The sequence below is a fragment of the Trachypithecus francoisi genome, unplaced genomic scaffold, assembly GCF_009764315.1.
Source record: "Trachypithecus francoisi isolate TF-2019V2 unplaced genomic scaffold, Tfra_2.0 Lachesis_group2, whole genome shotgun sequence".
Lineage (NCBI taxonomy): Eukaryota > Metazoa > Chordata > Mammalia > Primates > Cercopithecidae > Trachypithecus > Trachypithecus francoisi.
In genome coordinates this window covers 173,464,535-173,489,504 of record NW_022681465.1, presented here as the reverse complement: position 1 = coordinate 173,489,504, position 24,970 = coordinate 173,464,535, and the positions used below count along the sequence as shown (strand labels likewise).

The following is a 24,970-nucleotide window of genomic DNA, read 5'->3' as shown; positions in this document are numbered from 1 at the left end:
CCTGGGCAAGACAGTGAGACTCTCTCTCAAAAAAAAAAAAAAAATTATTTTTTCTTAATATGAAAAAAAAAAGCCTGCATCATGTTTAGTGATCAGGTACAAGAAGGCTTTCCATTAAAATCAGAAATAAAAATAAAGATTCCCACTAGCCAGGATAAACTCCCAAAAATGCAATCAATATGTAAGCTAATCATTGAAATTTAACTGAATCCAATTAAACTCTTCCCATGTGTAGTGAGTGGAACCCTACAATTTCAACTAAACACTAGGAATTCCATCTAGGTGTGTGAGTAAAAGAGCAAGTGACTGATGGTTTTCTAGGTATTTCAGGATCTATTCCTCTGGTTACCCTTGTCCTTCACCATCAAGACTGACTGTGTCTACATATGGAGGATAATTCTAAAAGTAAGAGGAAGTTCTGATATCCAAATAGGAACTACTCCACAACAATAATGCAATGTGAATGAGCACTCTTAAAGATAAAGAAGTTGGATATACAACAAAAGGGAAAGTAAATTCCCAATAAGGGATTGGGATTGAGGGAAGGGTAGCTACTAAGGACATTAAATGAAGCCACTCACATTTCAAAAACTTGAGAAATTGGTTGAAGATCTGGGCCAACTGGAAGACAGACAACTAATATCTCAAGGAAGCATTCAAACCCACAGTATGAAGATTGTTGGACAAAAAGGTTAGGTGTAAAAAATGCCAACTCTGTTGCCTATCCGATTTGCCTGTCACCTTCCAGTGCTTACTCTCACATTTTATCTAAAATTAGAAACAAAGGCCGGGCGCGGTGGCTCAAGCCTGTAATCCCAGCACTTTGGGAGGCCGAGACGGGCGGATCACGAGGTCAGGAGATCGAGACCATCCTGGCTAACACGGTGAAACCCCGTCTCTACTAAAAATACAAAAACTAGCCGGGCGAGGTGGCGGGCGCCTGTAGTCCCAGCTACTCGGGAGGCTGAGGCAGGAGAATGGCGTAAACCCGGGAGGCGGAGCTTGCAGTGAGCTGAGATCCGGCCACTGCGCTCCAGCCTGGGCGACAGAGCGAGACTCCGTCTCAAAAAAAAAAAAAAAAAAAAAAAAAAAAGAAACAAAGGATATGTGGTCCATGATTATTGTTTTCTTGTTATTTAGTGGCAGTAAATAAAAGAGATCTCCTACTCTTATTTATAATATATCACTAGTCTATTAAAAGACATTAAGGCCAGGCGCGGTGGCTCATGCCTGTAATCCCAGCACTTTGGGAGGCTGAGACGGGCGGATCACGAGGTCAGGAGATCGAGACCATCCTGGCTAACACGGTGAAACCCCGTCTCTACTAAAAAATACAAAAAACTAGCTGGGCGAGGTGGCGGGCACCTGTAGTCCCAGCTACTCAGGAGGCTGAGGCAGGAGAATGGCGTAAACTCAGGAGGCGAAGCTTGCAGTGAGCTGAGATCTGGCCACTGCACTCCAGCCTGGGCAACAGAGCCAGACACCGTCTCAAAAAAAAAAAAAAAAAAAAAAGGTATAAAATCAATCAGAAAAATAATAGAAGAAAATAAGCCCAAAAAGATGAAACATAAAATTGTCAAGAAAAAAGTTCAATGTAATGAAATAAAAATAAACTATAATAGCCAATATAAACAACCTAAAAGCTTATACTTTTAAAAGCTCTATAGAGAAACCCCTTTTGAATCTATTTGTGTAAAAAACGTTTGTGCATGTGTGTGTATGTCTACATCTGTGTGTGTATAATTAAAAACAAGAAAAAAATGCATTCCTGAGAAATTAAAATAATTATTTAAGACTGTATATAAGTATATGGCAACCAATCTGCCAACTTATAGAAAAGAGAAAATTCCCTAGAGAAATATAAAAGTTATTAAAAACTGATCCAAATAGAAGTAGAAAGCTTGAATAATTTCCTTAGAAGAGTTTGAAAGAAGAATTTAAAAGCTATCATTTTTAAAGAGAACAGAACCAAGTGATTTCACCACCAAGTTCCATCTAATTTCTAAGGTGCATGGAATTCTAGTATTATTTAAACTATTCCAGGTCATAGAAAAATATTAAAATCTCTACAATTTACTTTGGAAGTTAACATTATCTTAATACCCAAACCTGACAGCGGACCAAAAATACACATAATTCAATGCCATTGAATAAAATATAATTTCCAGCAATATACCAAAAATGTTTAATAGTTTACTCAGTAGAGTCCATTCCAGGAATACAAGAATGGACCAATATTAAGAAAGGTATCTTCATAATTACATCAAAAAACTGAAGATTAAACCATATAACTATAATAATGAATGACAAAAAGTATTTCATAAAAACTTAGTCATTCCTAATAAGAACTAGGTAATTCAGTAACCAAATAATAGTATTTAAATAAGACAATGCTTCTTAACAAAACACATTAATACATAATAAAAATAATCCTTAGACTTCTCTGATTAAATATCTAAGAGACTCAATATAGCCAAATGCCTCAACTACAGTAAAATCTGGCAGTTAGAGAGAAGAAATTACAAATTTGAAATTTAATATATATATTCAAAGTATATATATATTCAAACTCATAAACATAAACATACATATATATCTATGTACTATATAGTCACACACAGAAATACCACCAATTCATATATAAAAATGCATATGTATCCCTTCACAGAAAACATACACAATATACCTAATTATACATGTATATTTATTCTCTGTTAAAATTACTAGTTTACCTGTTTGGGATGTCGGAACAAGGAATTCTTATAGAAAATGTCCTTAGCCTGGCTCCATGTACCATCAATGATGATGATTGTAGAAGGATAAACAGGAGAATCTAATATAAATTCTTCCAAATTAGCAGCTTCAGCCCCCGGATATAATATTAATGTACCAGACTTCCGGCAAACAGTTGAAAGTTCAGGATCTCTGAAAAAGTTTTTTAAAAATATATCTTTATTAGCTTGTGAGGAAAAAAGGTTTTATTATGCTCATTGAATTTCCTAATAAAAGTTTCCCTATATCTAGTCATTTGTCTAATCAAATATAGGTATTATTAGTTTATAAAGTATGAATTTAAAAGACTCAAAATTTTGTGTACTCTCTACTGAGTTATTCACCACAATTCTGCCACTTGCCTCTAGGCTTTCCAATCCTCACTATTCTTCTCTATTAAAGCTTTTTTATCCAACTGCCAGTGACATAACTTTAGCCCTTTCAAAGAATTCTTCCTTTTCTCACTAATATTTCATGTGTAATCTGATCCACTTTATCAAAGTAAACAACTGGCATTGCCTAACAATCCTAGCACAAACAATCCTAACAATCCCAGGGCAAAATCTAGTAGCAATGGAAGAACCATAAAGAAAAGTTAGGTTGCACAGGCAAGCCACATTCTCAAATTCACCTAACAAAGGTGAATTTAACAAAAAGCCAACTAAATATGGCCTGAGAAGGATTCCATACTTCTAAATTTGAGTCCTTGTGGATGAAACCTAACCTATCTTAATAGGCAGACAAGATTGAAAATCTAACTTAGGAGTATGCACCTGTAACAATGGCTGAGTCTTGGCCAACCCCAGTGGCCACACTTCAACCACTTACAGACTGCTAAGTGTTCAAACTGTGTTCAAATAAGGCACACCCCAACCTGTAACCAAGCCAGCTGTTTCCGTACCTCACTGCTGATTTCTGTATGTCACTTCCCTTTTTTTTTCTCGTCTACAAATTTGTTCTGACCACAAGGCATCCCTGGAGTCTCTCTGAATCTGTGGTGATTCTGGGGGCTGCCCGATTCACGAATTGTTCATTGCTCAATTAAATTCCTTTAAATTTAATTTGGCTGAAGTTTTTCTTATAACACCTTATATGATCTATTGAAGGAAACCAAAATATTTCACTTCAAAATATACTTATTTGACATATGTTGAGACCGCTGTTTAGAGGGCTTGCAAACAGCAGTAGCCTTGAAAAGCTGTTGCATCTGTAGAGAAAAACAGATGGCAGCCAGGCTTTCTCTGAGGACCTTCCCTTGTCCAGATTTAGGAAATAATAACTGAAAGTCTGACAACCTTAATGGTCTGAAAGAAATATTTACCCTCTATTCTCTATGAAGGCTGCTGCTATCTGTGCGGTTTCATCTGCATAACAAGACCACTTGTGCTAGCCAGGCCTCCTCTTCTTCCAGTTCCACGTGTTTTTGCCGCAATAACCGGCTTTGCATTCTCTAAACCCCTATTCTTTCTGTAAACCTCAAGATGACATAAAAGCATCAACCATCTGGCCATTTCTTTGAGTTCTTATATTTCATAAGACTCCCTTACACGTTAATAAATTTGTATGCCTTTTCTCCCTTTAATTTGCCTTTTGTCAGATGATTTTCAGCAGACCTTCAGAGGGTGAAGAGGAAGGTTTCCCTTGGTCCCCACACCATCATCCAGTTCAATTATAGAATTTGTTGGTTCAACATTCATTCAAAAATGTGTCAGAGCTTTTTGGTACTGGAGATAAAACAATGAATGAGACACCCTTTGCTCACAAGCAAAAAAACAAAACAAAATGCTCTTAAGGGGAAAGTAGACAAATTATCATTTTTCTTGTAAATATAATTTGGACTTCCAACTTCAGCTCAGAAATAAAGAGCTTGAAAGTCATCAAGCCCATCTTCACAAGAAAAATGCAAACAAACTGAAAATTAACAACTTTTCTTAGATCCATCAGAGAACTGAAGCCCCAGGGCAAAAACTCCAAAAACCAGAGGAAAATAAAGTAACCATCTCGAAATAGCCCACAGCATTCTCCCTAACAAAGGCCTTTCCCTCAAGAGAAACTACTTGCCATAGCTTTTTTCTACCTATTATTTAACCACAAAAAGAAATTAAGTACTAATATATGTTACAACATACGTGTTACAACCTTGAAAACATTATGCTAAGTGAAAGAAGCCAGTCACAAAAGTCCAAATACATTATTTCATTTATATGGAATATCAGATATCAAATATGAATATCAAATAGGAAAATCAATAGAAACACAAAGTAGACTAGTGTTTGCTTAGAATTGGGAAGGTGCAGGGAGTTGGACAGGATGGAGGGCATAGGGATAGGTAGGTAATAGTTAAAGGTAGAGGGTTTCTTTTTGAGGTGATGACATATTTTAAATTGGTGATGGTTGCAAATATCTTTGGATATACTAGAAACCAATTAATTTGTACATTTTAAATTGGTAAGTTAAATGGTATGTGAATTACATATCAATAAAAACCTTTCAAAAAAAAAAAGGGATAGAGAAAGATATATGATAATACTAATCAAAAGATAATTCCAGGCCAGGCACAGTGGCTCACCCCTGTAATCCCAGCACTTTGGGAGGCTGAGGCAGGAGCATTGCTTGAGCCCAAGAGTTCAAGGCCAGCCTAGGCAACACAGTGAGACCCCCATCTCTCCAAAAACATTTAAAAATTAGCCGAGCATGGTGGCGTCCACCTATAGTCTCAGCTACTCGGGAGGCGGAGGCAAGAGAATCGCTTGAGCCTGGGAAGTCAAGGCTGCAGTGAACCATGATAGTGCCACTACACTCGAGCTTGGGCAACAGAATGAGACCTTGTCTCAAAAAAATAAAAAAAGGTAACTGCAGTAGCTATATCAACTACAGACAAACCAGACATCAGAAGGAAAATTATCAGGATGAAGAGAGGCATTACATAATGACAAAAGAGTCAATTCTCCAAAAAGATGTAAACATCTCGGCTGGGCGCGGTGGCTCAAGCCTGTAATCCCAGCACTTTGGGAGGCCGAGACGGGGGGATCACGAGGTCAGGAGATTGAGACCATCCTGGCTAACACAGTGAAACCCCGTCTCTACTAAAAAATACAAAGAAAAAAAACTAGCCGGGCGAGGTGGCGGGGCCTGTAGTCCCAGCTACTCAGGAGGCTGAGGCAGGAGAATGGCGTGAACCCGGGAGGCGGAGCTTGCAGTGAGCTGAGATCCGGCCACTGCACTCCAGCCTGGGTGACAGAGCGAGACTCCGTCTCAAAAAAAAAAAAAAAAAAAAAAAAATCTTTTAACATGTATGTACTTAATTCACTGTTCAAAATATGTAAGGCAAAAACCAATAGAACTGAAAAGATAAATAGACAAATCCAATAATACAGTTGGAGACTCAGTACAACCTTGTCAGTAACTGGTAGATCAAGCAGGCAAAAAATCAATAAGGATATTGTTGGCCTGAACAGCATTGTCAATCAACTTGATCTAATTGATATTTATAGAATAGTCCACCAACAACAAAATACACATTCCTCTCAAGTTCACATGAAACACTCACCAAAAGAGACCACATTCTGGGCCATAAAACATACCCTGACAAATTTAAAACAGAAATCATACAAAGTATGCTCTCAGACTACAATGGAATTAAATTAGAGCCAGAAAACTTGCTGGAAAACTCCACAATATTGGAGAATAAACAACACACTTGTAAATAAACCACGGGTCAAGAGATAAGTCTCAAGGGAAATTTTTAAATATTTTGAACTAAACGAAAATGAAAATACAGCTTATCAAAATGTGTGGGATGCAGCAAAAGCACTGCTTAGAGGGATATTCTTAGCATTAAAATGCACATATTAGGAAAGAAGAAAGACCTGAAAATCAACAGTCTGAGCTTCCTCCTTAAAAACACAACAACAACAACAAAAGTTAGATAGGGCCGGGCATGGTGGCTCATGCCTCTAATCCCAGAGGCAGGAGGGTCACCTGAGGCCAGGAGCTCAAGATCAGCCTGAGCAATGTAGCAAGACTCTGTCTTGACAAAAAAAAAAAAAAAGCTAGAGAAAGAAGAGCAATTTAAGCCTAAAGCAAGCACTAAAAAAAGAAAAGAAAGAGTAAAACCTAAGATGGAAATCAATGAAGTTCAAAATAGGAAGACAACAGAGAAAATCAATGAAACCAAAAGCTGACTGTTACAGAAGGAATTGTGTCCTCCCCAAAATTCAAATGTTGAAGTCCTAACCCCTAGTAGCTCAGAATATGATGGTATTTAGAGACAGATAAATCACCTTTAAAGAGGTGATGAAGTTAAAATGAAGCCATTAGGGTGTTCCCTATTCTAATCTAACTGGAATGGTTATAAGAAAAGGAAATTTGGACACAAAAGAAGAGATGGCAGGGGCACACCTGTTCAGAGGGACAACCACGTGAACAAGCAATGAGAGGGCAACCAACCGCAAGCCAAGGAGAGGCCTCAGGAGAAACCAAATCTACTGACCTCTTGATCTTAGAGTTCTAAACTCAAGAACTGTGGAAAATAAACTTCTCTTTGGCCACCCAATATGTGGTATTTTATTATGACAGTCCTAGCAAATTAATACACTGGTTCTTTGAAAAGATCAATTAAATTGACAAAACTACACCTAAGGTAATCAAAAAAAAAAAAGAGCAAAGACACAACTACCAATATCAGAAATAAAAAAGGGTGATGATTACTGATTCTATAGTCATTAATAATAAAGAAATACTACAAAAAACTCAATGCCCACAAATTTCATAGTTCAAAGGAAATTAATTCCTTGAAAAACAAACTATCAAAATTCACACAAGGAGAAACAGGAAAACTGAAAAGCTCTATGTCTATCAAAGAAATTGAATCAATAATTAATAATCTTCTAAAAAAGAAATCACTAGGCCCAGGTGGTTTCAGCAGTGAATTCTCTCAAACATTTCAAGAAGAAATGGTATCAATTCTCTACAATCTCTTCCAGATAATAAAAACAGACAGAACATTGCCTAATTCATTCCATACGGCCAGCATTACCTTCATATCAAAACCAAATAAAGGCATTACAAGAAAGGAAAACTATAGTTCAATATCCCTTATGAACATAAACACAAAAATTCTCAACAAAATACCAGCAAATTAAATCCAATGATGCATAAAAAATTATCTACCATCACAAATCAGATTTATTACAGGGATGGAAGACTGGTTTAACATTCAAAATCAATAAATGTAATCAACCACATCAATGGACTAAAGAAGAAACATCAAAGGACTGTACCAATTCACAAAGAAAATGCACTTGACAAAACCCAAAGCCCACTCATGAGAAAAATTCTCCACAAACTAGGAATAGGGGAGAATGGCCTCAATTTAATACAGAACATTTGCAAAATACCTATAGCTAGTATTATACATAACAGTTCTCTAAGACTGAGAACAAAACAAGGATGTCCTCTCACCACTGCTATTCAACCGCTAGCTACCGAAATAAGAAAAGGGAACAAAAGACATACAAACTGGAAAGATGAAATAAAACCATATATATTCCTCAGACGACCTAATCATCTATATAGAAAAGCCCAAGGAACTGACCAAAAAAATAAAAATAAAAAAAAAACAACCTCCAAGAACAGGTAAATAAGTACAGCAAGGTCACAAGATATAAGGTTAATATACAAAAGTCAACTGCTTTCCCACATACCAGCAATGAAAAATTCACATTTGTAATTGTTTTTAAATACCATTAAAATAGCCCTCCAAAAATGAAATTCTTAGGTGTGAATCTAATAAAATATGTAAAGTACCTGTATGTGAAAAACTACAAAACACTGATAAAAAGCAAAAAGGACCAGGCACAGCAGCTCACATCTGTAATCCTAGCACTTTGGGAGGCCAAGATGAGAGGATCACCTGAGGCCAGGAGTTTGAGACCAGCCTAGTCAACATAGCAAGACCCCATCTCAATTTATTTTTTAAAAAAAATTATGTTTATATGAATGAACAAAAAGGTTTAAAATCTGTTAGCTAATCTTCTACTAAAAAAAAAAGAAAAAAAGAGAAATCAAATCTGAAGGAAGAAAAAAATTGACAATGAAGAGTAGAAATCAATTAGAAAATCAAACAGAGAAAAATACAAAGCCAAATCTTGGCTCTTTAAAGAGATCGACCAAAACAGACTAAGAAAAAAGAAAAGACACAAATTACCTAAATCAGGAATTAAAAGAGGCTACCACTACAAATTCTACAGACATGAAAATAACAATAAATAAATGCTACAAGCAACTTTATGACAATAAATTCAACAATTTAGATAACGTACCATTTCTTTGAAAGGTACAAAATATAAAAACTGACATGAAAATAAATAGAAAATATGAAATTCCTTATGTTTAATAAATGAATTACATTTGTAAGGAAAAAACCATCCCACAAATTATAATATGACCAGGTGGGTTTTATCTTAGAAATGGAAGGGTTTTAACATGCAGAAATCAATCAGTATAACACACCATATTAACAGAATTAAGGAGAGAATCTACATGATCATTTCAATAGATGCATTTCACAAAACTCAACAAACACTCATTCATAATTAAAACTCTCTGCACTTTAGAAACTGATAAATTACATTGTATAACATGGTTATTACAGTTAACGGATTGTATACTTGAAAACAGCCATGAGGGTAAGTCTTAAATGTTATCACTGCAAAAAAAAAAAAAAAAAAAAAGTAAAACTATTGTTATAAATCTGTTTAATACAGTGATTGCCTTGATATCCATTTTAGGCCTGACCTAAGTTATCCGTAATCCAGCCAACCCTGTCACCTTTGGCCTAGTTAAAACTTTCCCTCCCTGTGTGGTGTTTGCCATATAGCCTACTTGTTCCTCACTAATCCAAAACCCAACACATCCCATAGCTGCTGACCACAATAAAACCCAGAATCATATGAATAATACCAGAGTCATATGAATAAGCTCCCCTTTCACACTGTTCTCTTTAAACTAGCCAGTCCACAACCCACAGGGAAATCCCAAGGGATAATCCCCACAGACCTTAATAAAGGCATAATCCCACAGGTCTCCTCTTCCCGCCCACCCAGCGGCTGAATCCCCTATTTCCAGACTTCCCTTTGGCCTCACATTGGCATCCTAAACTCTCTGGTATCTGTGTGTATAAACTTCTTTCCTTTCATGCATTTGGCTTCACTTCCTCACTGTGTCTCTCCTGACACAGCCATACTATAGTATTCTCAACATTATTGAACGTTTTAAACAAATCTTAACTGTGTGAGGTGATAAATTGTGTTAATTAGCTTGACTGTGCTAATCATTTCACAATGTATACATACATCAAAACATCACACTGTACATGATAAATACAACTTTTATCTATCAATTATCCTCAATAACGCTTTGGGGGAGAAACATACAGCCAATATCATAGTTAATAATGTCCACAGAGTTTGGGACCAAGGTAAAGATGTTGGCTTTCACCACTTCTAATAAACATTATACTAAAGGTATCAGTTATTGCAATGAGGCAAGGAAAAAGAAAGAATAAGTATCAGAAAGGAAGAAATATAAATGATCCCATTTGCAGATGACAATGCTGCTTACATAGAAAGTTCCAGGGAATCTACAAAACAATTTCTACAACTAACAGATGAATTTAGAAAGTTCCTGGATACAGGGTTAATATATAAAAACCAATTGTTTTCTTATATACTAGAGGCAAAAATTTACAAAGGACACCAAAAGCAGTATGTCTCTTAATCATTCCCCCATGATTTCATCATGTACTCTAACAAAAGCCTAAATTAATCATTCAGTTACCACATTTACATTGACAGTTCTAATCTGCTTTAATTTAAAATTCATCAGCAAATAATAATTTACTGGCCGGGCACAGTGGCTCATGCCTGTAGTCCCAGCTGCTCAGGAAGCTGAGGTGGGAGGATCCCTTGAGCCCAAGAGGTAGAGGTTGCAGTAAGCCAAAATTGCACCACTGCACGCCAGACTGGGCAACAAAGTGAGATCCTGCCTCAAAAAAAAAATAATAATAATAATAATTTACTAAGTAAGCACTATATTAGGTACCATAGGGAGAAAATAACTGAACTAAATCTAATACAAGAACCCTACCAAAAAAAAAAAATGTTGTGGAAGATATTTAAAAAAAAAAAAAAGAACCCTACCATCTACCAACTGGAAGGCACTTTTAACAAAAATGATATAAGCACCAAGTATATTTGCCTTTTAAGTTAAACATACTTTAAGTTAAAACATACTTTTAAGTTAAACATTCCTTTGCTTACACATTATTTATTTTTTTTATTTCTGATTTTGTTTTGTTTTGTCTTGTATTATTTTGTGTGGTCGGGAGTTAGCAGAACTTAAATTTTTTGACTAATTTCCACTCTTTAGACCATGAATAACCTGAAAGAAATGAATAAGCTGAAAGAAACCATTTTTAAAGATCTGTGCAGAAAAGAATTATTTACATTGCCCTAACAGTTAATTTACCTTTCTTCACTGAAGCGACGACCAATCTTTACTTTACACTTGTCCTGGGGGAGGCATGCTGCTAGTAGAGGCACTGTACGCAACACTTTGTTTTCCTTTAATTAAAAAATGAATCGAAACATAGATTTTTACTTAGATATACACACTTTTAAATATTTTATAACGAACACCTGATTCATAACTTTATGTATAACTTTTACAAGCCTTTTACTAAAGACCACAGTTTAATAAAAAGGTAAAATTTCTCTGATTTATCAGTATTAGCCATAACACAAGCATACCTTTTTATTCTATTTGGGTATGTTTAAAGGTTTACTGATCAAAGAAGATTACCTTAATATATATAATGATTAAGATTATTAAAATGTAAATTTGTGTTTAACTAAATTGAATCATTTACTCTGATAAGTTTTTCATTTCACAAGTAATTACATATTGCACTATGTCAGCCTGAAGATAATTGCCTAGATCTTTATGCCCAAACAGCAAGGAAGAGCTCAGAAAACAAAACAATGGGTTCTTCCCAGCATAGCCTCTTTATTTAAATTAATTTTTTTTTAAAAAAAGGAAAACAAACAATGTGGTAAGTCAAAGGGACATAGAAGTCAATCTTAAAGAGCTCCCAATGGCTAAAACTGAACAATTGGAGCAACAAAATAAATAACACAGTACTGGGTTATAACCCAAAGTACAAATGAGAGTCCAGAATGAAATAAATAAATGACTTAATAAATAAATGGGGGAGAAGAAACAAACCTTCCTTACAAAAGAATTCCAAATAATAAATGTAAATACTACCCCTCCAGAAGGCGGGGCTTAATCTCTTCCTCCCACTTGAGTGTGGGCTGGATTTATGGCCTTCCTTCCAAAGAATATAGAGTATGGAAAGAGAACAAAAATAATAACTTTAGAGTGGAGAAATCTGGTGGCCATTTCTGAAAATGACATTAACTTGACTGTCGTCAGTGGTTTCTTCGATGTCCTAGCTTCCAACACTGGAAACCATCTTTCTTGTTGCCACGAGAATTCTACCTTGAATCCCATAGAGTCATGTGATTACTCTGCCTTAGGTGGTTTTAGGACATTTTCCAATGTTTAATACAGTGTTCTTCTCCCCTTACCATCACCATGAGACTGTGACACAGACTTAATCACTTTTTAAACCTTTATCAAAGTGATACATGTATATATGTCAAATTAAATAGTGCCAAAAGATTTAAAATGCCACAGTTGTTCCCAGATGTACTCCCCAGTACCACTTCCTGGAGGCAATCACTTTAACTCTTTTGGCTATTTCTTCTGGTAGTTATCTCCACATAACCACATAATAAACATTGTTTTTCTATTTCTTGATTTATCAATTTTAGATATTATCCAAAAACTACCAATTATCATCACCATAACAGCTAATATTAAGGCACACAATTCTAAGTGCAATACACAGACAGAAATATATCTTTTGTCATATCCATTTTACTAATGAGGAAACTGAAACACAAAGATGTTAATTAACTTCCCCAAAGTTCCATAGTTTACAGAACTATTAAGAATTTGAACTTGGGCAATCTAGTTCCACAGCCCTTAAGTACTGCCTCTCATAACAAATGAGGATTTAGCTATCTAACACCACTCCTTCCTCTCACATCTAATATTATTAAGTCAATAAAGAGTGTTTGCATCTTCACAACTAAATATACATTATTCACAAAGGCCAAGTCGTTTAACATTTCTTTCTTGTAAAGCTTTTTGTTATTTTTGAGATAGCTTTTCTGTTTTTATCCTTAAGTAATTTTATATATATGTATACCTACTCTTTGAAATGCTCCATCATATCACCTCCATATCATCTACTCCACCAAGTCTTCTTTTCCCAAAGCCCCCTCCTAAAGCCTATCTAAATGGTTTTTAATAACTTTTTTATGGGACAGTCAAAAAACTAGTATATCCTTTTATTGGAAATGGTGTGCTGAAGTCAAGCACAGGCAGCCCAGTATTAATAAGTTAGATGAAAACTGGAAAATTCCTTTGCTGAGAATGGCTGGGCAGGGTGGCTCATGCCTATAGTCCCAGCTCTTAGGGAGGCAGAGGCTGGAGGATACCTTGAGCCCTGGGTTTGAGACCTGCCTGGGCAATATAGTGAGACCTCATTCTTAAAAATAGAAAAAAATAATAGAAAGTTCCTTTGCTGAGAAGGAAAAACTGTATGGATGCATTTGTATATGCATAAAATATATTTGTAGCACACACAATGATGAATGCATCATCTAAACTATGGATTAATGGTAAAAAAAAAATTAAAAATAAGATATTTGAAAACATTAAAAAAAAAAAAAATAAGGCCAAGCATGATGGCTCATGCGCACAATCCTAGCACTGTGGGAGGCTAAGGCAGGAGGATCACTGAAGGCCAAGAGTTCAAGACCAGCCTGGGCAACATAGTGAGACTGCATCTCTACAAAAAATAGAAAGAAAACATTAATATTGCCACAAATCAATGAAAACACCCACATTAAAAAAGCTATCTTATATCTGGAACCACACAATAATGAAAAGGCACCATACTGTGTCTACTGCAAAATGAACGCAGTACTTACCATCAAATCTCAAGTGGTTTGGGGTTTTGTTTTGTTTTGTTTTGTTTTTTAAGATAGGGTCTTGCTATATAGCCCAGGTGGGAGTGCAGTGTCACAATCATAGCTCATTGAAGCCTAAAACTCCTGGGCAGAAGGGATGCTCCCACCTCAGCCTCCCAAGTAGCTAGGCCTATAGGCATGTGCCACCACATTTGGCTAATGTTTTCATTTGTTTATAGAGATGGGGTCTCACCATGTTGTCCAGGCTGGTCTCAAACTTGTGGGCTCAAGTTATCCTCCTTCTTTAGCTTCCCAAAGTGCTTGAATTCTAGGCATGCATGAGCCACTGCTCCCAGCCTCAAAAGTCAGGTTTTAATCAAAACTGCTATGGCCAGCAGGCTATCATTTTACATAAATTTTGAGCTGTACAATGTTTTAAGTTTAAATGCAGTAAAATAGTGCTAGTTACCAAAATTGTCATAATCCTGACAAAAGCATGATGCTGTTAAGACTGAGAAAAAGGTTAGGCCAGGCGTGGTGGCTCACGCCTGTAATCCCAGCACTTTGGGAGGCTGAGGCGGGCAGATCATGAGGTAAGGAGATCAAGACCATCCTGGCTAACATGGTGAAACCTCGTCTCTACTAAAAATACAAAAAATTAGCCAGGCATTGTGGCAGGTACCTGTAGTCCCGGCTATACTCAGGAGGCTGAAGTAGGAGAATGGCGTGAACCCAGAACGCAGAGCTTGCAGTGAGCTGAGATCGCGTCACTGCACTCCAGCCTGGGCAACAGAGCAAGACTCCATCTCAAAAAAAAAAAGGGCTGAGAAAAAGGTTGCCCACCAAATGGAGTAGTTAACAATTTGCAATAAAAGAAAAAATGTTTCAAGGCTAAGCCATGAGAATTGTTTGTACATGGGAGGCAGAGATTGCAGTGAGCTGAGATTGTGCCACTGTACTGCAGCCTGGGTGACAGAGGGAGACGAGACTTTGTCTCAATAAATAAATAAATAAATAAATGTTTCATTATTTGAAAGAGATAAAAGATTAATTTCTTTTATACCTCTGTTAAAGTCTTCAAGTGATCCAGACTTGAGAAATTTAAAAAATAATTATTCCTTCTTAGAACGCTTGACTGGGTCTATGATGCCCTCAGTTCCTAAATACTGAAAGAGTTTTAACTGTAGTTTACACTAAATATACTTCACAGTATGCATTGAGTAGTTTTGTATTAATTATAACTTCCTCCCCTCTTCATTAAGCAGCTAATCAAGAGTTACAAACACACATACACGCTGGCAAATATGTATAATTGTACCTGTTGAAGAGAGTATTAATTTTAAAATCTTTACATATAACATGCATTATGAAATATACAAGTTTCTTCTATTCATCTAAAATAAACCAAAAAATTATTTATACATTCACTTTGTAAGAGTAAAATGCCAAAGTTACCTCTACTGTAGCAAGAAAAGACATCAAGGAACATAAGCTATGACCAAAATTTAAAAAGCAATGATTTTCTTAGCTCTTTATTCACAAAATCTCATTTTTTCTTCATACAAAATTATTTGAGTTTTACATTTATATACTATTCAATAACATAGATTTTGTGAAATGTTATCTCTCTCTAGAGCATATGACTCTATACTACCACATGAAATTAAAAAGAAATTATTTTTTTCCAAAAGAGAAAATATTTATCATCAACTTCTTTTCAGAAATGCTAAAGAGCTGGTAAAGATAAGTATGTTTATCTTCGTGTTTACTCTTGTGGACTCATATTCTATTTGAAATCGTGTATTTTACAAAATCTTACCTCTGCTGGATGCTGAATTATGTACAAGTGGGTAGAGATATGCAGAGGGTGCGCTGGCAGAAATGGACACAAACACACTTTCTGAGGCCGGCTGAAGGGTAAAAAGAAAAATAAAACTGGTAAATTTTTAAAATACAATGATAAAACAATTTTTAAAAATGAACTTAATACCACTGAATTTATACAAAGAGGTTTGCTAAAGCTGCATTCTTTTCAAAATGAAATACCAAAAATGAATTTAATCAATCAGACTTTAGACATGAAAATGTGGAGAAATTCAAGTAAATTCTTTACCACTTATATAGATTAACGTATCTCAAAAAAAAAAATCTTACCTTAGTTATATTTAGAGAAAGAATACCTATAAGTTATCTGGTCCCTTTATTCCAAAAATGACACTTCTGATTTGCATTCCAAATCAAGAAGAGATCTCACATCAAAGAGAAACCTGGCAACTCTTCTCTATCACTTTAGGTTGAGGACACAATAAGATGGTAAAATATGAAAATACAATTACCATGGAGAGAAAAATACTACTCAAACTTGGCCATCAATCAATACAGAGAGCTTAACAATTGGGAGAAGAAATTCAAATAGGTGCCACCAAATTGTATTTGGCTAGAATTATACCAGAAGAGTATTTGCTTTTTCCATTTAACTTACCTTTTCTTACTGTTTGTCCTTTTTATTTTACTTACTTTTTAGTGCTTTACTATTGTTTAGGTAACTCTTACACACAATATAAAGTTCAAATAGAATTAAAGGGTATACCTGCTATCCCTGTCCTCCAGCCTACAGTATTCTCTTCCTTTAGGGGCAACCAATGACCGGTTTTTTATGTGTCCTTCCAAAAGTATTGTATGAATAAACATTTATATTTTACCATTAAATACTATATTTGGTATATGTATTTATAATATGATATTCATGGCCGGGCACGGTGGCTCATGCCTGTAATCTCAGCACTTTGGGAGGCTGAGGCGGGCGGATCATCTGACGTCAAGAGTTCGAGACCAGCCTGGCCAATGTGGTGAAACCCCATCTCTACTAAAAATGCAAAAATCAGCTGGGCATGGTGGTGGGTGCCTGTAATCCCAGCTACTCGGGAGGTGGAGGTAGGAGAATTGCTTGAACCCAGGAGACGGAGGTTGCAGTGAGCCAAGATTGTGCCACTGCACACCAGCCTAGGCAACAGAGCAAGACTCCATTTCAAAAAAAAAAAGAAAGAAAGAAATTCATTAAGCAGCCAGATCCCAGATATGGGAGTAAATGTTTCACAAACGATCACAGGCAGGTGTTATATGCCATTACAACAGTATACAAATGAATGCTACATTAAAGGGAATTTCTAATACCATACATACAAGCTGACCACTGTTAACTCTTTCCTCAATTTTACTTATGTGGAATTTTAGACTGAGATGAAGAAATGCTTATTAATAAACCATACAATGTGGGTAAATTGGCTCAAACATCTGTTAAATACACCCTCTCATTCTGCAAGAAATTGCCAAATCTATGCTCTGGATAAAGAAATTATCTAGATATCTTAGGCAGAAGTAAAATCATATTATACATGACTCCACCTCCTCTTTCCAACCCCACTGAACCTGGAATGGAAGCTTAACCCAAGGAAAATCAATACACCTGATTTCCAGTGACTTCTGAGATGATTCGCTATGATTGTTCTGCCCCACACTGGATTTCCTCTCAGGAATATAAGGAGATTTTTGAGATGGAAAGTTTTTCTGTGGTCACAAGAGTAAACACAAAAGAAGGACAGACATCAGTTGATGGAACTGGGTGCGCTGACAAACAGATCAAGCACTGCTATAAGAAAGGATTCCTCACTCAGTAGAAAGAGGAACAGGATGAGGTACATTCAAATTCTAAAAACCGAGATTCTGATTTTTTTTATTAAGTTAACCAAAACCAAAAACTAAAATGATTCAAAGAATAAATACATCACAGAACAGAAGAACCAAGTAAAAACTGATGTTTCTCCAACCTAACCAGGCAAATTTAAATGAAGTATCTATATCCTAATAGTATTTCAATGTGGTGGGTGGGGTAGAGTTTCACTTTGAATTTTTTAAAATAAATCTATTCAAATGTTGACTGAAGAAAAGCTGTTAAGTCCATAAACATTAGCTTCAATCTTAAAAAAAAAAAAAAAAGAAACAGAATCTCACTCTGTCACCCAGGCTGGCGTGCAGTGGCACAAACTCACCTCACTGCAACCTCTGCCTCCTGGATTCAAGAGATTCTCATGTCTCAGCCTCCTGAATAGCTGGGATTACAGGCACACATCACCATGCCCAGTTAACTTTTTTTTATATTTTTAGTAGAGAGAGGTTTTCACCACATTGGCCAAGCTGGTCTCGAACTCCTGACCTCAAGTGATCCGTCCACCTCAGCTTCTCAAAGTGCTGGTGAAACAGAAAAGTTTCCTTGACTCCTTCCTGGGCCTCATGACAGGAGTGCCTCACTTACTCCGTCCACAGCTCTCAATCCCAGGTGAGCGGGTGCGGGAGCCAGAGCTAGCACTTTTGGGTGTTGGCAGGAGCAAAACTCCGTGGGCCCCCCTCTCCCCGCAGTGTCTAGAGGGGTACTCGTGACCCCTGAAGCCCCAGAGGGCGTGTGTTACAGTGCTTTTTTAGCTTTGCCGCCCACACCTGTGGCACCCAAGCTCTTGTTCAGCATCCAGTAAAAATCGGGTCACACCAATGAATTGAAGGGTGGTAAATATGGAGGATTTTATTGCCAATGAAAGTGGCTCTCAGAGGGAAGGAGAGCTGGAAGAGGGATGAAGCAGGAAGGTGATCTTCCCCTGGATTCCGACTGTCCCCAGCTGGACTCTCCGAAGCAACACCATTAAGCCATCCTTCTGAGGTCAAGCTGCTTTTCTCCAATGTCAAACTGCAGTCATACCATACAGCTGCCTTTCCTCCTCTCCCTTTCTCTTCCCTCTGTCAGTTGAGTCAGGGGTTTTTATGGGTACAGGATGGGGGTGGAACGGGCCATGTGTGGTTTTCGAAAAGACAACATTCGAGCGGGAAAACAGGAATGCATGTTCTCACTTTGGGGCATAGTTCCAGGCTTGAGGGTGGGGCTTTGCCAGGGACCTTGCCCTTTTCTGCCCAGAATTTCTCTGCCTCCTGTTCCTATCACTGCGATTACAGGTGTGAGCCACGACACTCAACCAATTTTAATCTTTTACAGATAAAAGTCCTAACTTGTATCTGTAAAAGATTAAAATGTTATTGGGGCAACACAGAGTGTTTTTACCTAAAAGGTTGATTTCTAACCTTTAGTAGATGAACTACCTATTACACTGTTTTTATAATATATATAATCATTCATCAAATGTGTTATGCAACATTTGTTATTAAAGTGAGTCTAACTTCAATTCATTTTGGGGATTTTTAGAACTATACAAAACCACAATATAACTGAAGTTCCTCAGTAGTATCACAAAATCAACTTATGTGAACTGCCCTTTTAAAACATTCTACAAAAATTGATAATTTATCCTCAATGGAGTCAGTGAAAATGTCAAATGAGATGAATTTTTTTCTTTTTTGAGACAGGGTCTTGCTCTGTCACCCAGACTGGGGTGCAATGGCACAATCAAAGCTCACTACAGCCTCAATCTCCCAGGCTCAAACAATCCTCCCACCTCAGTCACCCAAGTAGCATCTGGGACTAGAAGCACACACTACCACATTTGGCTATTTTTTTATTTTTCTGTAGAGACAAGGTCTCACCATGATGCCCAGGCTGGTCTCAAACTCCTGGGCTGAAGCAGTCCTCCTGCCTCGGCCTCCCAAAGTGTTGGGATTACAGGCGTGGGCCACTGCGCCTGGAATTTTTTTTTTTTTAATAAATCAAACTGTAATATTTTGGCCTTTTAAAATGCAGCTTTAAATATCTAAATTAACAACCAGGTGTGGTGATTCACACCTGTAATCCTAGCACTTTGGGAGGCTAAGGCAGGCAGACCACTTGATCACAGGAGTTCAAAAACAGCCTGGGCAACATAGCAAAACACTGAGCATGATGGTGAGCACCTTTAATCCTAGCTACTTGGGAGGCTGAGGCCAGAGGATCACTTGAGCCCAGGAGATTGAGGCTGCAGTGAGCTATGACTGCACCACTGCATTCCACCCTGGGTGACAAAGCAAGATCCTGTCTCAAAAGAAAAAAATAGAAAACAGAAATAACTAAATATAACTCTCTACAAAAACCAAGTTATCTTCGTATCTTGGAACTATCACGCGCGTCCATGTGAAGAGATCACCAAACAGGCTTTGTGTGAGCAATAAAGCTTTTTAATCAGCTGGGTGCAGGCAGGCTGAGTCCAAAAAGAGAGTGAGGGAAGAGAGAGAGGGGTGAGGCCATTTTATAGGAGTTGGGTGGGTAGTGGAAAATCACAGTCAAAGGGGTTGTTCTCTGGCAGGCAGGGGCGGTCACAAGGTGCTCAGTGGGGAAGCTTCTGAGCCAGGAGAAGAAATTTCACAAGGTAATGTCATCAGTTAAGGCAGGAACTGGCCACTTTCACTTCATTTGTGATTTTTCACTTGCTTCAGGCAATCTAGAGGTATAAACGCAGGCTTGGGCTCAGAGGCCTGACATTCCTGTCTTCTTATATTAATAAGAAAAATAAAACAAAATCATGTTGAAGGGTTGGGGCAGTGAAAATTTTGGGGGGTGGTATGGAGAGATAATGGGCGATGTTTCTCAGGGCTGCTTCAAGCAGGATTAGGGTCAGGGTGGGAACGTAGAGTGGGAGAGATTAAGCTGAAGGAAAATTTTGTGGTAAGGGGCAATATTGTGGGGTTGTTAGAAGGAGCATTTGTCATATAGAATGATTGGTGATGGCCTGGATGTGGTTTTGTATGAACTGAGAAACTAAACAGAAAACACAAAGTCCAAATAAGAGAAGGAGAAAATAGGTATTAAAGGACTAAGAAATTGGGAGGACCCAGGACATCTAATTAGAGAGTGCCCAAGGGGGTTTAGCATAATTACTTGCTTGGTCGGCAAGTTTTTGGGCTCTATCCTTGAGTTTTTTTATGTTGTCATAGGCCAGGTAAGACTGATTTAGGTAAAAACACTCTTCATTAAAAAGATACAGAGTTCTCTTTTTTTAGCAGTAAGTCGAGGCCTTGGCAATTTTGGAGGAAAGACAAATGCAAAGCCAGCAATTGTTTCTTAAAGAAGGATTAGAAACGGCTAGGAGAGAGTGACTGAGATAGATGGTGTGGTGCAGATAGCTGGGGAGAGGTAGAGGGTAGCATAAGAAAGGGAACGAGAATAAGAGTGAGTATAAAAGTAAAGAATAGGACTTCATCAGGGTGAAAGTATTGGAGTGTACCTTGCAACTGAAGATCTTCTATCCACTTTACAAGAGACTTAAGGGTGGTGGTTTGAGGTAAAACCAGGAGATATCAGTTATGATGGTTTGGAGGTAAAGTGTAAACTGGCAGTGTAAACAAGGGCAGGGCATTCACAGGTAGTTGAGAATGGTGAATAGGAGTATGACTAGACAGAAGACAGCAGGGATGACAAATTTTGGGGGCACAGTCCAAGTGAGGGGGGTGGGAGGACTGTGTAAAAGCCCTGTTGTAAAGAGTAGGATAAGGAAGAAGAGACCTAATAAAAATGAAAGGATGTATTAGGCTTATAAGGGTTACTACTTTTCTTCAGAAATGTGGGTGAGTTTAAGGGAAGTAGGGGAAAGTACTTGCGACTGCTAGGAGGAAGAGGAGAGACGAGGCTGGCAGTCTGATGGACACAGCTTTATTCTGGAATGGTGAACCCCATGGGGAGGGGTCCTGCAGGCAGACAGCAGTTGGGGTATTATAGATGACTAAGTAGGGTCCAGTCCTTCGAGGTTGTAGAGTTTGAGGGGTCAGATTCTTAACAAGAACTGATCGTCCAGCTAGGGTGTCTTTATATGGCTGGGAATCTGAAGTAGGCAAGAGAAGATTAGCAGCCTGGCAATTTTCTGTCTAGCCTGAGGGAGGACTGGAAGATAGTCGCCTAAAGGACTGGTGTCTGGGATGAGGTTGGGGCCGAGCAAGAAAGTGAATCATGTCTGACAGAAGGGAACAAATGACCATGGTGGCTTTCTCAGACCCTGAGGGAAAGGCCTCTACCTATCCAGCAGAAGTGTTTTCTCAGACCAAGAGGTATTTTAGTTTTCTGACACAGGGCATGTGAGTAAAGTCAATTTGCCAGTCCTGGACCTCCAAGCTTGATGTGTAGGGAAAGGAGGGGGCCTGAATAATCTCTGAGTAGTAGTTGAACAGCAGATGGAACACTGAGAAGTGATTTCCTTGAGGACAGACTTCCACAACGGAGAGGAAATGAGAGGTTCTAAGAGGCAGGCTAGCAGCTTCTAACCTACATGGAAGTTATGAAATGACAACAGAATAGAATGGGCCTGTGAGACTGGAAGAAGATATTTTCCTTGGTCTAAGAATCATTTGCCTTCTGTGGAAAGAGATTGATAGGTGGAAGTTTCAGTGGGAGAGTAGGTGGGAGTGACTGATGAGAAGGAGATAAACTGGCCGTGAGGGAAAGAAGTTGGGACGCTGGCTGCTTCTTTAGCTACTTTATCAGCATAAGTGTTGCCCTGAGCAATGGGATCTGATGCCTTTTGATGGCCCTTGCAGTGAATAATTCCAGCTTCCTCTGGAAGTAAAGCAGCCTTGAGAAGAGTTTTTATTAAAGAGGCATTAATGATGGAGGACCCTTGTGTAGTGAGGAGACCTCTTTCAGCTCATATAACAGCATAGTGGTGCAGGATACGGAAGTCACATTGAGAGTCAGTACAAATATTGACACATAGTCTCTTTGCAAGAGTGAGGGCCCGAGTTAAGGCAATGAGTTTGACTTGCTGAGAGATAGGGCAGGTGGGCAGAGTGGTAGCCTCAGTGATAGACGTGGAAGATACTATAGCATGGCCTGCTTTAGCTGGTGAGTGGCGATTAGGCCTGGTGGAACTGCCATTAATAAACCAACTGTGATCAGGGTGAGAAACAGGAAAAAAGGAAATATGGGGAAATGGAGTGAATGCCAGGTGGATCAGAGAGAGACAGTCATGGGAGGTCAGGTGTGGTATCAGGAATAATGGGGGGGCCAGCCTAAAACAATAAGGTCAAGTTGTTTGGACAGAAAGGCTACAGGGCACAGTCCTGGCTCTTGTGTAAGAATTCTGACTGCACAGCCGCTCTGCACTTCGGCTGTGTGTAATGAAAAGTGTTGGGATTAGTTAGCAAGAGCTAGTGTGGGAGCAGCTTCTAGGGCTGATTTTAAGGAATGGAAAGAGGAGTGGGGAAAGGATTTAGGATCTATGAGGTCAGCTAGGTTTCCTTTTGTGAGTTTACATAACAGTTTAGTCAGGATGGCAAAACCAGGTCTCCAAAGGTGAAAGTAACTAACCATGCCTAGGAAGGAAAGGAGGTGTTGCTTTGTAGAAGCGGTTGGGGTTTAGGAGATTAGTCGGACATGATCAGCAGGGAGAGCACGTGTGTTTTTATTAAGAATTATGCCGAGAAAGGTAACGGATGAGGAAGAAATTTGGGCTTTGAAGGGGGATGCACAATATTCTTTTGAGAATAGATGTTGGAGAAGCAGAAGGGTGTCCTATTGGGAAGATTTGTAGGAGGGGCTATAAAGTAGAAGGTCATTAAAATACTGAATAAAGTGAGAAGCAGATGGACGGAAAGAAAATAAATCATGAGAAAGGGCTTGACTGAAGTAATGGGGGCTGTTCCTGTAGCCTTGCAGCAGTACAGCCTAGGTAAGCTGCTGAGCCTGATGGGTGTCAGGGTCAGTCCAAGTGAAAGCAAAGAGAGGCTGGGATGAAGGGTGCAAAGGAATAGTAAAGGAAGCATGTTTGAGATCCAGAACAGAAAAATGAGTGAAAAATGAGTTTTGGAGGGAGGTATTAATGACAAAAGAGTGTACAGTTTGGGTAATACAGGGTGGATAGGCAAAACAATCTGGTTGATAAGGCATAGATCCTGAACTAACCTGTAAGACTTGTCCGGTTTTTAGACGGGTAAAATGGGGGAATTGTAAGGAGAATTTATAGGCTTTAGAAGCCCATGCTGTAGCAGGTAAGTGGTAACAGGCTTTAACCTTTTAAAGCATGCTGTGGGATGGGATATTGGCATTGAGTGGGATAAGGATGATTAGGTTTTAATGGGATGGTAAGGGGTGCATGATCAGTCGCCAAGGTAGGAATAGAGGTGTCTCATACTTGTGGATTAAGGTGGGGAGACACGAGGGGAGGATGCGAAGGAGGCTTTGAACTGGGGAAAAGGGTGGCAATGAGGTGTGGCTGTAGCCTAGGAATAGTCAGGGAAGCAGATAAGTTAGTTAAAATGCCTAGACCTAATAAGGGAACTGGGCAGGTGGGGATAACTAAAAAGGAGTGCATAAAAGAATATTGTCTAAGTGGCCAGGTGCGATGGCTCATGCCTGAATTCCCAGCACTTTGGGAGGCTGAGGCAGATGGATCACCAGGTCAGGAGATCAAGACCATTCTGGCTAACATAGTGAAACCCCGTCTCTACTAAAAATACAAAAAATTAGCCAGACGTGGTGGTGGGCGCCTGTAGTCCCAGCTACTCAGGAGGTTGAGGTGGGAGAATGGCGTGAACCTGGGAGGCAGAGCTTGCATTGAGCTGAGATCGCGCCACTGCACTCCAGCCTGGGCAACACAGCAAGCTCCATCTCAAAAACAAAAAAGAATATTGTCTAAGCTGGCACCAGAGTTGGGGAGTTTTAAGTGGTTTAGAAGCCTGGCCTGGCTGTCAATACCTACAACAGTTACGGCGGCAAGGGAAACAGGCCCTTGAAAAGAAGGTAGTGTGGAGTGGGTAGCCTCCGTATTGATTAACAAGGGCACGGCCTAACCCTCCACTGTAAGAGTTACCTCAAGTGCCTGTGATGGTCCAGGAGGCTTTTGAGGCAATTGGGCAGCATCAGTCTTCAGCCGCTAAGCCGAGAAGATCTGGGAAGGAGTCAGTCAGAGAGCCTTGGGCCAGAATTCCAGGGGCTCTGGGAGTGGCTGCTGGGCAAGTTGGACAGTCCGATTTCCAGTGGGCTCTCTCACAGATGGAACATGGCTTAGGAGGAATCCCGGGCTGCAGGCATTCCTTGGCCCAGTGGCCAGATTTCTGGCACTTGAAGCAAGATCCCCGGGGAGGAGGTCCTGAAGGAACGCCTGACTGCTGTGGCTTAGGCATTTTGAAGTTCTTCT

General features: G+C 38.7%; 1 protein-coding gene and 1 long non-coding RNA gene across 3 annotated transcripts in view; one reads left to right on the top strand and one right to left on the bottom strand.

Moving 5' to 3' along the window:
- Positions 1-24,970, bottom strand: part of DTWD2 (DTW domain containing 2) — a 150,433-nt gene that overhangs the window by 84,321 nt on the left and 41,142 nt on the right. Inside the window, exons 2-5 of one of the 2 annotated variants that reach the window (XM_033181478.1) lie at positions 17,341-17,441; positions 15,694-15,784; positions 11,302-11,396; positions 2,733-2,925 (exon numbers count right to left, since the gene is read on the bottom strand). In XM_033181478.1, the coding sequence (XP_033037369.1) occupies positions 2,733-2,925; positions 11,302-11,396; positions 15,694-15,784; positions 17,341-17,441 (480 nt within the window). The remainder of the gene's footprint in view (positions 1-2,732; positions 2,926-11,301; positions 11,397-15,693; positions 15,785-17,340; positions 17,442-24,970) is intronic. The other variant, XM_033181479.1, reaches the window with a different exon arrangement.
- On the top strand, positions 9,395-22,387 carry LOC117065981. Its single transcript, XR_004430120.1, has 3 exons — positions 9,395-9,407; positions 20,850-20,852; positions 22,282-22,387. It is a non-coding gene; the product is annotated as an uncharacterized LOC117065981 (long non-coding RNA).